Source organism: Octodon degus, unplaced genomic scaffold, assembly GCF_000260255.1.
Source record: "Octodon degus isolate 3935 unplaced genomic scaffold, OctDeg1.0 scaffold00077, whole genome shotgun sequence".
Taxonomy (NCBI): Eukaryota; Metazoa; Chordata; class Mammalia; order Rodentia; family Octodontidae; genus Octodon; species Octodon degus.
In genome coordinates this window covers 1,446,168-1,459,339 of record NW_004524653.1, presented here as the reverse complement: position 1 = coordinate 1,459,339, position 13,172 = coordinate 1,446,168, and the positions used below count along the sequence as shown (strand labels likewise).

At 50.7% G+C, this 13,172-nt stretch overlaps 2 protein-coding genes across 3 annotated transcripts in view; one reads left to right on the top strand and one right to left on the bottom strand.

Moving 5' to 3' along the window:
* The window catches only part of Rtf2 (replication termination factor 2), a 37,838-nt gene that overhangs the window by 8,656 nt on the left and 16,010 nt on the right, over positions 1-13,172 (top strand). For both annotated transcript variants that reach the window (XM_004636013.2, XM_023720792.1), the window contains exon 5: positions 3,899-3,977. In XM_004636013.2, coding sequence (XP_004636070.1) covers positions 3,899-3,977 — 79 coding nt within the window. The remainder of the gene's footprint in view (positions 1-3,898; positions 3,978-13,172) is intronic.
* Gcnt7 (glucosaminyl (N-acetyl) transferase family member 7) lies at positions 4,532-13,126 on the bottom strand. The gene is made up of 5 exons (XM_012515752.1): positions 12,157-13,126; positions 10,976-11,071; positions 8,281-8,488; positions 5,583-5,634; positions 4,532-4,714 (listed from the first exon to the last, which is right to left on the bottom strand). Exons 1-5 carry the CDS (start codon positions 13,124-13,126, stop codon positions 4,532-4,534), a joined length of 1,509 nt encoding a protein of 502 aa, XP_012371206.1.

Genomic DNA, 13,172 nt, shown 5'->3' with positions numbered 1-13,172 from the left:
CTGGGAGTGGCGGTGCACACACCGATAATCCCAGTGCCCCAGAGGCAGGAGGATCACCACCAGTTAGAGACCAGCCTGGACAGCCTAGCAGGACTGTCACAAAAAACCAACCCAAAACAAAAACATAATAAAATGTTAAATGAGCCATTAAGTGCTTTTTTTGTAAGATGCAAACCTTCAGCTGGGCATAGCGATGCACACCTGTAGTCTCCACTTGGTAGGCTGAGGCAGGAGGATTACTGAATTACTGCCAGTTGAAGACCAGCCTGGGCTACATAGTGAGTTCAAGAGCAGCCCAGGCTGCATAGCAGTGCCTTGTCTCAGCAACAAAGAGAAGATCTGAACCTTTTCCATGCCATTTAGAAAATACTGTCATTGAATTTCTGCTGGACAAAGTTTCTTCAACAACAGGGGATCCAGACTGGACTCTCGTGTCTACCTGTGACCTGTGGAAAGACAGCATTTCTGTTTTTTTATTCAGGAGAAGAGAAAGCATCTCCACAGGTAGAACATCACAGAGTGGGCGGCCTCTCCCATGCCCAGCCATGTGCCCCGCACACGGACTACAGAGGCCCTGTGGCTCCGGCAGGGCGGCCTGCGCACTTGTGGGTCTGGAGAGAAGCGAAGCATAGGGCCTGGGGATCTTTGGCTTTAACGGTTTTCCTCTTCTTCATCGAACTTCAGTTTAAACCCTTTTAAGCCTCCAGACTTTTAATAGATTCACGAATTTTGCTACTAAGAACATAAAGAGCCCTAGCTCCGGATTCTTACCTGCCTCCCTTTTGAGGGCCACACTCTTATGTCTTGGAGTATACACTCACATTCTGCCTGGGAAATCCTTTTGTGCCTCAAAAAAAAAAGCATTTAGGCCTCACTCTTCAACCTCACCGGTTGGGTCACGCTTTATATTACATCTATGTTTTTAATATAATTTTATTTTAAAGAGAATAAAAAAAATAATTTAAAAAAAATTAGGAACGATACAGAATTTCAAAACACAAGATGCTGTGAATTCAACCGTGTTTATAGTGCATATTGTTGTCTTCAGAGTAGGCGCGTGCGTGTGTCTTGAAGTGAACATCACATAACATGAACTGGATCCTTTGGAAGTGCACCCTGAAGGCACGTAACACGTTCAAGTTGTTGCGCAGTCACATCTCTGTCTGGTTCCGAAGAAGCCACCTTGATCCTCAGAGAAAACCCCAGGCCCGCCCAGCAGCCGCTTGCTCCCAGGCCCCCTCCTGTGCGCAGCTGCCCACCTGCGCTGTGCCTCGCGGGTCCACCTGTCTGGGAAAGAGCTTGAGTAGAGTTGTGCAGCACGCAGCCTGCTGGCTCTGCTTTTCCACTTCTTTTTAAGAAAACATGGTGTGGCTCACCCCACAAAAGGAGCTAACAGCAAGCGAGCCGCCACGCCTGAGCGGGGTCACCCATGCACTAGTTGCGGGGTCCCGCTTCCTTCCCTTCCTCGGCTGCTTGATCTCGTATTCCTCTTCCCAGTTATTTGAACTCTCCTGCTTTGTTTTTTTTCCAGATTAATAGAGACTCTGCCCCCAAAATGGTTTTTTATTTAGTTTGTGTAGTTAGTAAAGTTTAGATAATAAAGGTTTAAATATGTAGAAAAACAGAAGTAAATTTCTAGTTAAGAAAAATATTGAGACTTCATTTAAAAAAATAATTTCCCAATTTACTAATAGTAAGCATTCGTAAAATACGATTTTTTTTTCTTTTTTGGTCCTAAACAACATTTAATGAACTTACTCCAGTGATATTGATCAGGTTTTCGTTAGGGTGATCTGTGTCTGCCACACTCTGGGGAAACTAGAGGAAGTTTACTCTGCGCTCTTTTGAAGGGAGTGTATGAACTGCGTGAGCGCTGTCTGCTGCCCAGGCCCGCCTGTGGCGGTAGCTTTCCCGATTGGTGTGCAGTCTGCTCCTTCACACCACGCGCACACCAGCCTACACTGTCCACCGGAGCTCTGTGCGCAGACCTGCAGACCAATGTGTGCTTCCAAGGGCGTGCTGTGCTGTGCTGCACTGTGCTCGACTGGGTCTTGTTACGTGGTGCGGGCTGGTCTGGGCTCACTGTAGCCCAGGCTGGCCTCGAATCACAGCGATCCCCCTACCTCAGCTTCTCGAGTGCTGTGATTACAGGCATGTGCCAGCCTACCCAGCTCTTTTAGATATTTTGTATCTTCTTTTGATGTTCTGTATCTGATTTGAACATGGTTTCCAGACCTTGCATGCTAGTTTATCTTTTTTTTCCCTATAGTTAGGATTCAATACAGGGCCTTTCTACTGACCTGTATCTCCAGTCCTTTTGGGGTTTTGGGTTTGTTTTTTGGGTTTTTTTTGTTTCTTTGGCTTTTTTTTTTTTTTTTGGTACTGGGGATCTAGCTCAGGACTTTGTGCTTGCCAGGTGGGTGCTTTTACTGCTGAGCTATCTCCCCAGCCCTGTTTTGTTTTGTTTTAAATTTTAAGCTAGAGTTTTGCTGAGTTGCCCAGGCTGGGCCCAGACTTATCATGGTCCTCTTCCCCAGACACGGGGCATCCACGTATGTGCCCCATGTCAGGCTTGTTCTTTTTAATAGCTGTGTGGGAATTTGTAATGTAGTTATCCCTTTTCCTGTTGAGCATTCACATGGCTTCCTTCTTTTCCTTACTACAAACATGCCACACTACACAGCCTCGTGAGTGCGTGTCTGTGCTCCTGTAGGCAGATATCTGCAGAAGAAATTCATTTATTTATTTATTTTTTATGGTACTAGCAATTGAGCCCTGCATCTTTATACTGAGCTATATCTCCAGGCTTTCCCAATTTTGTATTTTTTTTTTCTTTTTTCTTTTTTTGGAAAAGGTCTACAGGGTGTTCAGGGTCTCACTACTAGATCAGACTCATAGTGATCCGCCTGTTGACAGCCTCCCAAGAGTTGGGATTACAGTTGCGCGCCACCACTTCCAGTCTCAGTTGCCATCTCAGTGTGCCCCGGGTTGGGGCCGGCACCGCAGGCCCGGGGATTGAACCCCCGGCCCCTTTAATCTGCTGAGCTATTTGGCCGGCCCCAGAAGAAATTTTGAAGTGATCTTTTTGTTGCCATTGCTAAATTTCCTCCAGAAGTGTGCCCACCGACTAACAAATGTGTTTGTGTCTTCAGTTTCCAATTAGATACTTAAATTTTCTTTAATTATTACCTGATAGGTACAATAGATGGCATAATATTGAAATGCGTTTTTTACCTTTTGAGGTTAACGATCTAAGTTCTGACCTTGTGTTTCTTTTGTGAGTTGTATGTTAATATTCTTTACTCGTGGTGGTATTCTCTTCCTTTTAAAGGCTCCTTCAAGAAACGGCCTGCTGACATACGGCTGTGTTCCCAGCGCTCAGGAGGGCGGGGCAGGAGGACTGTTGAAGGCCAGCCTGAACCACAGTGAAGCCCTGTCAGCAAAACTAAAATAATAAAAGACTCCTTCTAGGGCTGGGTTTTCAGCCTAATTATATACGAGGCCCTAATGCCCAACACTAAAAGGAAAAATCCTTAAAGACTTTCAGTATTCATAAAATCAACCCTGAACCTCATAAATTTAGGACATTTAAGACATCCTCTCTGAGTGTGTTCTGCCCGCTCAGCTCGGTGCACGTGACCTCAGCGCATGCGACCAGCACCTTTGGGCCGGAGCGCGCCTGTGCTTCGCGGCGCTGCGAGCAGAGCCAGGGCAGTGCGCACCAGGCATGCTGTGCAGTAGCTGCGGCCTTGGCCCTCTGGTTGGTTTTCAGTCAGACAAAATCTGCCTTTTTTATCTTAGTGGCACTTGGTCTTTGTAAACTGAGTGAACGTTCGCCGTGCAGGTACTCACTCTGGGTCTCCTTTAAACCTCTGTCTGTGGTGTGTTTTCTCTGCAGGTTTTGCTTCCTCCGGGGCTGCGGCTGTGTGTTTTCTGAACGCGCCTTGAAGGAGATCCGAGCAGAAGTTTGTCACACGGTGAGTTCCGACATGCTGCATTTGTCCTCTTAGTCCCAAGAGTCAGGTGTGTGGACCCCCCCCCCATCTGCTTTGTGAATATACACAAGCTTTTGTTGAAACACAGGTCTGATAGCTGCTGCTCTGTGTGAACCTGTGCGTGGCTTCATTGCTAGAAGCAGAAGCTCTGCCCCCGGTGACCCAAGCCCGCCCCAGCCCACCCTGCTCGGGCCACACAGGGCCGTGCCCTGACGGCCGCTTCCAGCCTGTGTCCTGGTGCCCTGCACCCTTTCCCTGACCCTCCCCGCTTCCCCGGCGCCTCATTCCTGCCCTGACTTTGCTGCAGTGCAGTTGTGCATGTTTGCCTCGTGGGTGTCCTTCCCTGCCAGCCCAGGGGCGTTTGAGGGCAGGAACAGGTGTGTCCATCCCGGATCTCTGGGTTTTTCTCTGGGGTGTCTCAGTAAACAGCCTGCACCACAGCACCTGCAAAGGGAAGTGTGGGTGGGCTTTCACACCAGTGCCACTGAAGCCTGGAATCCTGGTGTCTTTGGCCCTGTGCAGGCCTGGCGTTTGGCTCAGAGCCGCAGGTGCCCGCCCATCTGAAGGCCGCCAGTGTTGACAGCCTGAGTGTCAGTAGGCCCCAGCGCGTTTCTCCGGCTGTGGGTGAGCCTTACTGAGTAGCTGTGCTGGGCAGCCCCTGTCACAGCCACCGACGAGGGTGGTGTGCTGTAAGGAGACTTCATGCAGGCCCTGTCCACCTGGGTGCAGGACAGGCAGCAGAGCTGTGTCCCTGTGACAGATGCCTGGGAGCAAGAGCTCGGGCCACCACAGCAGTGAGGGGTGCTCAGCCACAGGGCAGAAGGAGCACGCGTGTGAGGCTCAAGCAGCAGCCTCCTCGACAGGAAGGGCGTGTGCTTTGACTCGAGGGACAGGAGACTTTGTGAGCTTGGGTCATGGTAGCTGTGGTGGGCTAGAAGAGGCAAAGTGGAAACTGGAGAGTTAAGGTTGTCACAGAGGGCGGGGGGCACGTCAATGCTCGTGGGCTTTATGCTAAGAGCAGAGGAAAGGGGCTGGTGAGATGGCTCAGTGGTCTAAAGCATCTACTTAGAACAAGCTTAGCAAAGCACAGGGACCGCGGTTCAATCCCCCAGCACCACATGCCAGCCAGCCCCGCCCCCTGGTGGGCTGAGCTGGCCACACACACACACACACACACACACAAATAAATAAATAAATAAATAAATAAATAAAAACTAAGAGCAGAGGAAAGCCAGATGGCAGTGCTAAGCAGGCCGCGCACTGGAGGTCTGAGCTGAGCCCTGTGTCGGAGAAGCGGGAGGTGAGGCAGGCGTGGTGGCGCACGGCTGCAATCTCGACACTCGGGAGGCTGAGGTAGCAGGAGTGCGGCAAGTTTGAGGCCAGCCGGGGCTCATGGTGGCTTTTAAGGCCAGCCTGAACTACACAAGAAGACTCTGTCCCCCAAAAATAAAAAAGCAAATGGAAGAAGAGACTTCATTCACCACAGGATTCAGAGACATGAGCATACGCTTGAGACGGCTAGGAGTGGAGTCTGTAGAACTTGGAAGGCAGCCCTGAGCTTTCTTCTAAGTGCGTTTGGGGACTCACCTCGCACTTCAGTTGGTGTGGTCTCCCATAGAAGGCTGTGTGAGACATGCTCCTGGGCAAATAAGGTTGGATGGCATGGTCCCCTGTGCTCCAGGAGGCTGCAGTCCTGCCAGGCTGTAGTTGTGAGAAGTACCCCGCTGCGCTTTGCCCTCCGAGGTGGGCACCCAGTGAGTGGTAAAGATGTCACTAGGGGCCAGAGATCTAGCTCAGTGCCACAGCCCCTGCCTGGCAAGCACCAGGTCCTGATTCCATGCCTGTTACAAAAACAAAAAAACAACCTCATTGGAGTTCAGGAACAGAGAACTCCCGTTGTCTGTGTTGGCCAGAAGAGGCTTTGTGGAGGGGGCAGTGTGCCACAGTCTACATGTTTGTCTACCTGAAATTTCCTCACCAGCATGATTTGTCCCCTGCCCTCATTGCAGTGCCCCATGAGGTGTCCAAACACGAATAGAGCACGTGTGTTCTGCCAGTGTGTGCCGTACGTAGCCTGGAGTGCGCCTGCGCACTGGAACCTCTGAGTCTGGTCTTTTCCTCTGCTTTTTTATCAGCCTTCTGACCTGAGCTCTGGCCAGCATCTACCGTCAGGCTTGGCACACAGCACTCAGGGCTGCTGCTTGGCCGCCACCTCCAGACTTTCCAGAGTCCTCCCGCACGTGGACCATGTTAATCCTAGTACTACAAGAAAAAAGTTTCTAAAGTTTGGTAGTGTAGTGCTAAGTATTTTGATCAAACTTAAGCAGCTGCTGAAACGATGCCAGCTTCCAGAGGCCAGCACAGTGGAAATCGCCAGATGCACAGCTTCTCCCGGGGTCGCCGGTGCCTGCGCTGTGTGGTGGCCGTGACCTTCTGGGGCCTGGGACGCACTATGCTCTCTTCCTTGACGTGATGGCGAGGGGGCATCTCTCTCGGGAGGCGTGGAGGTTACAGCTGGAAATGGCACCCTGGACACCTGCTCACGTGTCAGCAGCCACTCCGCCTGTGGCTGCACCTAACCACCAGTGTGCCCCGAGGTCGCCCCGCCACAGGGAAAGGGGAGTGCTGGCCATTGCTGCCAGACTCTGACTGCAGGAGGAATGACCTTGCGGCTGCAGCGCGTCCTGCAGGCGTGAGTGAAGAGTGAAAGGCTAAGCAGATGCGTGCCTTTCTAAGGTGATGTGTGAAGTGTAGGGAGATCATTTAAGTAGGAACAGTGTCAGAAGTGTCACTGAGGGTTTGCACTTTACTATTTGACTCTGCAGTGTCACCCATTCTGGGCTTTGAAGTTCACCAGAAGACACTCAACGATTAAAAATAGTTTGCCTCGTGTGTGAAACATACTGCACACAGTGGCCTTCAGTGAATAGGATCCAAAGAGATGGAGATGCTAGGCTTCTTGCTTTTACTATCCACAGGTCTCTAGCACTCCTCCCAACCCATCGGACTCCCCACTGTGTTCTTTACTTCTAGCAATAAGAAGCCCAGTGGAGCCGCCACACTGCGCAGCAAGTGCTCGCAACAAGGGGTAACACGCACCCTGTGGGCCTGTGTGTCGGCACAGCAGCTGGGAAGGCTGTGGCATACCAAGTCTCACCCCATCCCAAGCCTGCCGAGAGCCCCAGCGTCCCAACAAGCCCGTGGTGGTGTGGACTCCCAGCAGTACAGTGTGCACCTGGTGGGAGCGGGAGTGTGGTCAGCAGCATTGGACCTGTTAGCTTTCTGGCTTCGTTTATTGAACTCTGTAGATAGCTGAGTGGGGATGTGGGTGTTTAGGATCAGAAGCAAAACACGGACTGTGTTCTTTTGCGGTGTTTTTACATGTTTTCATGGAGGGAGTAAATAAGGAAGTGACAGAGGTAGGCAGAGAGGTGTTTTCCAAAGTGATTGGCTCATCCTGGGCTCTGGCTCTCCACATTGCTAATGTCCAGTGTCCTCTTTGGTTGTGGTGGCAGGGGCAGCTCAGGCTTGGATCACACCAGGCAGAAGAGATCCCAGCAGACAGTTACTGAGTACTTGGAAGGCTTAGCATTCTTATTCAGGAGCAGTTTCCACCCGTTGGCTGGTTCCTTTATGCTAGTTGGGGTTGAACCTTGGGCCTCCTCATGGAGTTACATCCCCAATGTCTCCCTAAATCATTAAGTTAACGAGCCTGGGCTTGAACTTGTGATCTTGCTGCCTCAGTGACAAGTATGCGTCACCATGCCCAGCTCACTCCAGATTAATTTTGTTTTACTCAGAGAAATAGACTTGGATATTTTTCTAGTCCCCTGCCAGCCTTAAACTCACAGAGATCCTCCTGCCTCAGCCTCCCCAATGCTGGGATTACAGGCATGCACCAGCACAACTGGCTAGGACTGTTTGTTCTTTATTAGTGTGTCATACACAAGAGTGTCCAGGCCCTGAAAATGAAACATTGTTTACAACCCCAGCTTGAGTGAGGGTCTCGCACTTGGAGAGTTTTGGTTCTCAGAAGGTGGTCAGCCTTCAGGTGCCGTGTGCATTGGCTGCTCAGACCACCGTTCCTCTGGGAGTTCTTCCCCAGAGCTGCAAGGCAGTCAGTAACAAAGGCTTGCCACTGGTGGATTTCTGAATTCATTTTAGGGCTGCTCCATACTCAGGTGTTACCATCCCGGTCCTCCTCTGGTTCTGTGGCGAATGTCGTGCATCAGCAAGCAGCAGGATGATGCCGGTGAGACAGCAGGCTGTAGTGGGTCGGCCTCACCTGAAGTGACTTTGCTGCGGAAGTTGCCACTGCGGCTCTGCAGCGACCTCTGCTTGCTGGAGGGCCTTGCGTCTGAGGCGCCTTTCCAAGCATGTGACCACGAGGGGGTCTGCCAAGTGCTCGATCTTGGTGGCGAACAGAGAAGGCGACTGAATGATCCACGGCAGGTCTCCCAGTCCGTACACACAGGCATCGTGGACGTAGTGCCCTGAGGAGAGAAATGTGGACACTAAGCTGCTGTTTCCCACCTGCTTGTATTCATCAGGCTGGGTGCACACACACATGTGCGAGCACACACACACACACACACACACACACACACACACAGCTTCATGTGCAGGGCCTCCGCTTCATAAGAGTTCATTTGAGCACAGTATCTTGCTTTGGTAAAAGCTATGTTGAAGTCTGGGTTTATAGCAGGAAAGGACATTTTCTACTTCTTGTTAGTGATTTCTAAAATGTTTGGTGGCAGCTGTAGATGAATACTGTGGAATTTTAGCTAGTCGCGAGCTCGGGAAGATGAAATAGCATTTGTTTGCCCAGCAAAATATAAATTCTGATAGCTCTGGTTCTGATTTCTAGTTGCAGGTAGCTCCTGAGAAAGGTGCACGGTTACTCTCTGCTTCCTTTGTTGGCTGTTGGAAGTGAACGTGGGGTGCGAGTGAGATGGGAAACTGGGAATCAGCGTCGGAATCTGGGGCTGATTGTCCCCCTTTGTGGCAGACTGCTGCGTCAGGCACTTGCTGCTCGCCCAGCCCTCGACAGTGCGCTGACATGGTCCACTGGCACGCAGTCTGCAGGTACAGCTGAGGTTTCAGGGTCCCCAGGGGAGGCTGGAGTCCCCGTGCACCCGGCTCGTGGCCCGCACCATGAAGGGCCTGAGCCGTTAGATGAACGAGCCGGGGTCATGGTCACAGGTTTCTAACTGGTAGGCACCCTTGGAATAAAGTCTGGGGCTCTCAGTAGAGCTGCAGTCAACCAGTTAAAGCCCCACATAGCAAGCTAAGCCTCATGAGGAGCTTGGGGTGCTGGTAAGACACAAGGCAGCTGCGCCTTTACTGTAACCATAAAACTACAGTTTGGATACACGTGGACTTGAACGGAAGGAGCACAAATAAATGGAAAATCCTCCCAATTGTTTGTGCCCTTCTGGTGACCAAAAATGAAGGCTTCATTGTGACGGGATTCTCTTATCCCGAAGGCTGAGAGCCCGCTCGCTAAGGACAGGGCGGGTCACCGCTCGCTGTGTGCAGTGTGCTGCGTGCGTGGTCCCCAGTGGAGTCATCGTGTGCCTTGTAAATCCTTCACGGCAAGTCGCCCAGCACTTCCCGCCTGCCGGGGAGCCTGCAGCCAGGGCAGGAGTGTCGCTCCCCTAGAATTGTGGTGGCAGCACCGGCGCCTCCTGTCTGCGTGCAGCCTGTTCATGTGAGGTTGGTCTTAAGCAGCTGGCTGAGCCTGGTTTATTTGCCAGGTCTAAAGCACCAGCGTCAAAATTCTCCGAAGAGAAGGACCGTAGTTTGTGTGGCTTCACTGTGAGGTTTGCTGATTAAAACTCACAGGAAGGGTTTCTGTAACTGGATGAACTTAGGTCATAGCTCCAGGATTCTGGTGGAGAACTATTCAGAATATATAGATTTTAGTAGCTGGAAATACCGCCTTGCAATAATTAAGCCTACTGCAATATTTTTAGCATATTTCTTTTAGAGAGAATGTAAGCAAGGCTGATAGGTTTTGATGGTGTCGCAGCAGAGAAACAGGCAGAAGAAAAAAGGAAAGGGGCTGTTTTATCTTTGAGGACACCGAAAGAATCTGAGAAAGATGAGGAATTTTCTGGACTGGAACAAAGGGAGGCTATGACCCTTTGCCAGGGGTGGAGTTTGAGGGGAGGTTTAGAAATACCTGAGAATCTGATTGGGGTCTTCCCTGAGGCAGCAGGAAAGGTGAAAGGAGATTGCACCTGGGCTGAGTTGGAGAAGAGGGCTGGTGGTCTCTGGGAGGATAAGCTGTTGTTAAGGGCTTCAGCCATATTGGATGACCACCATAATAATTCAGCAATTCGTACTAGGGCCAGAACCTATCAAGATGAGGGTGAAGCCAGCAGTTCTAGAACAGGCAGCCGCAGGCTATCTGTAAAGAGCCAGGGGGCATTTTGTGGCTTTGTGGGCCCAGAGTTTGTGTCCTAACCACCCCATCTTGCCCTGTGCATTATGAACAGCACTATGTGAAGGGCTGTGGCTGTGTATGTGAGTGGCGGCCCGTGCTTCTGATGCAGCACAGGCAGTGGTTGTTTAACAACCTGCTCTCAAGCTTGTACCTGTGCTGGCTAGTTTTATATTCTGAACAAGGGAAACAGGAACGCCAGCCAGATTGTATTGTTGTTGCTAAAGGACTGGCTAAGTTACAGTGCTTCCTGTTCCTTGTGGCGGCTTACCCCTGGGGCTCAGGGCATGGCTTGGTGGCAGAGAGCTTGCCTAGCATGCACGCAGTCCCATCCAGCACCTCTGAGAGGAAAAGCTTATCATCCCATGTGTTTGTGATGTGTACACTATTCTGTGTGAATTGTACAGTAAGTTGTTTGTGTGAATTCACACCCAAGGTGATAGCGTCTTGAGTTCAGATTTTGTCCCCACCCATACCAAGCCGCAGCCGTATGGTTTCTGTAAAATGCTGAGGTTGGGTTTGGCCTCTGTTTTACCTTTGCATCCATCGTGAGCTCTTCCTTCCTCTGATCTCCATTTAATGGCCCGCAAGGCTCCTTCCCAGCCAGCGTCTGGTGTGGCCCCTGGAGCATCTAATGGAAACAGAACCGCCATGCGCTGGGGATGGAACTCGGTGCCTCTGCACTGAGCTACCTCCCCAGCTCACTCTATCAATTGATCGATCGATCCTGACCTTTACAAGGTCAAGACAACTTGTCCTTCAGCCCCAGCCTCCCACAAGACTGGTATCATGGGCATGAGCCACCCCACTCAGCATCTTTCAGGGTTGGTCACTATGTATTCCACACTGTTGCTTGCTGGTATTCTTTCTAGATAAGACAGTTGATGCAAAAGACTGAGGGGACATCCTATTGTGACAGAGATAGCCGTTTGTTACATTGGACTAAACCCCTGCGCTTTGGGGATGAGGGCCTGTCATACACCCGCCACACTCCTGGGGCTGACTGAGGCCCAGCCCTCCGTCCCTGCACCTGGATTTCACTTTCTGTGTGTCCCCACCACCTCTGTGCATTGTCACTGTCAGTTATGGAGCATCCTTGGAGTTATGGCCCTCGGCCCTTGGAGGTGGCTCGAGGGAGGGCCTGCATGGCGTGTGGAAATTCTAAGAAGGCCTCAGCCGGTTTCTGCTGCGCCCTCTGTTTGCACTGTCTGGACTGGCTGCTACGTCAAAAGCCACGTTCCCTGCAGGAGACAACATTTTACAGAGAGAAAATGCTCGCATGCGCTCCAGAAGGCCCAGGATTTTCCTCTGCCTCAGTGAACCTATCTAAAGAACTGGTTTTGCTATGAAAACAGCACAAATTTTCATCCTTTTCATTCTTGAGGACCTGTCACGTGGGTCTTTCCAGTTGGATTTATCATGTAAATGGAGAACTTTCCAAAGACTGAGGCTCAGAAGTTTCAGAAGGATTTATCTAAAAAGAAGTAGAAAGCCGGTACAGTGCCTCTTTCAAGCAGAGCTGTGTTGCTTTGGAGCAGGACTCTATAGACTTTGGGCCCCTAAACCCAGAGACCCTCTGCATGCCCAAGTGGGGGCTCTACAAAGCATAAGGCATTTAGAGAACTGTGGAGAAACAGCGCAGTAGAAGGAGCTGTATGAAGACTAACACTCCTGCTGTCCGCTGTAACTACATCCATGGTGCCCGGTTGGTCTTACCTTGTAGTCGGTTCAGGGTCACCCAGTAGTGCCTCTCGGGGCTGCGGATGTCCCTGGACCACCAGAGCATGTCTTTTGCTCGAGTGTCAGTCAGTATGAAGTTCACAAACTTTCTCGTAAGTACATAGTAAGCACTTCCAAAGTAAACTGTCAAGTTATGAGGTGGCTTGTGTTTGAATCCTTCATTTGGTGAGGCATAGGTATTTCCTGTAGGGCTGGACTCAGGGTCCCCTTGAGTTGCCTTGAATTTAGTATTTGATGGTTGGATTACTCCAGGAGTGATGTTTTTATTGTTCCATTTGCTTCTGATGTAGTGTATGATTTCTTTATTGGTTTTGATTGGAAAATCCTCTCCACAAAGGTTAATGACATAGCTCCATTGAAATCTGGGATGGACTAGATCTTTCATACAGTTAATATCTGCCTGCAGTCTTGTAAGGCCAGCGGAAGCCACTTTCTGTCTCTTTGAGGAAATAAAGATGTTCTCAAAACAGCTAGCCAGGGTTTGCACAGCAGTCTTAAGCGTCCTCGGGGCCTTCTCATCCACATGCATACAGTAAACATTTTGAGGCACATATATTGCCCTGAGAAGCTGCACCAACATGGCCAGCTCCTTTGGAAGGGTTATGATATACGCCAAAGAAACGTTGCGCTCTTCTGCAGACAGGGGTCTGGTTAGGAAACGCAAGCCGTGGGACATCCGAGAGCAATTTCCTGAAGTGCGCAAGTGAGCCAGCATTTCAGACCCATGAGGGGTGTTACAGAATTTTGCGATTTGGGGGGCCACCTCTTTCCCTTCAAATAAAGCTGAGCACAGTTCATCGGGATAAAAGCCACACTCCACCACCGCTGGGTGTGTGGGCTCCTCCTCGGGCTCCTCAGGAGTGGGATTCCTTAAATACAGAAATGCAAGGATGCAAATGCCTGTGCACACAAGGAGTCCTGGCTTTGTGGCTCGCAGCTGGCTCATGTTTGCAGCTCCATGTGCATTGTCACCACGGTTTGAAATTTCTTCC

Excerpts from the sequence above, each read along its gene's own strand:
- Gcnt7 (XM_012515752.1), bottom strand. The coding sequence starts at position 13,126 with ATGAGCCAGCTGCGAGCCACAAAGCCAGGACTCCTTGTGTGCACAGGC. Across the intron at positions 11,072-12,156 it reads GACCCTGAACCGACTACAAG|ATGCTCCAGGGGCCACACCA; the intron begins GTAAGACCAACC and ends TGTTTCCATTAG. Across the intron at positions 4,715-5,582 it reads CACACCAACTGAAGTGCGAG|GTGGACAGGGCCTGCATGAA; the intron begins GTGAGTCCCCAA and ends TCCTGCACCCAG.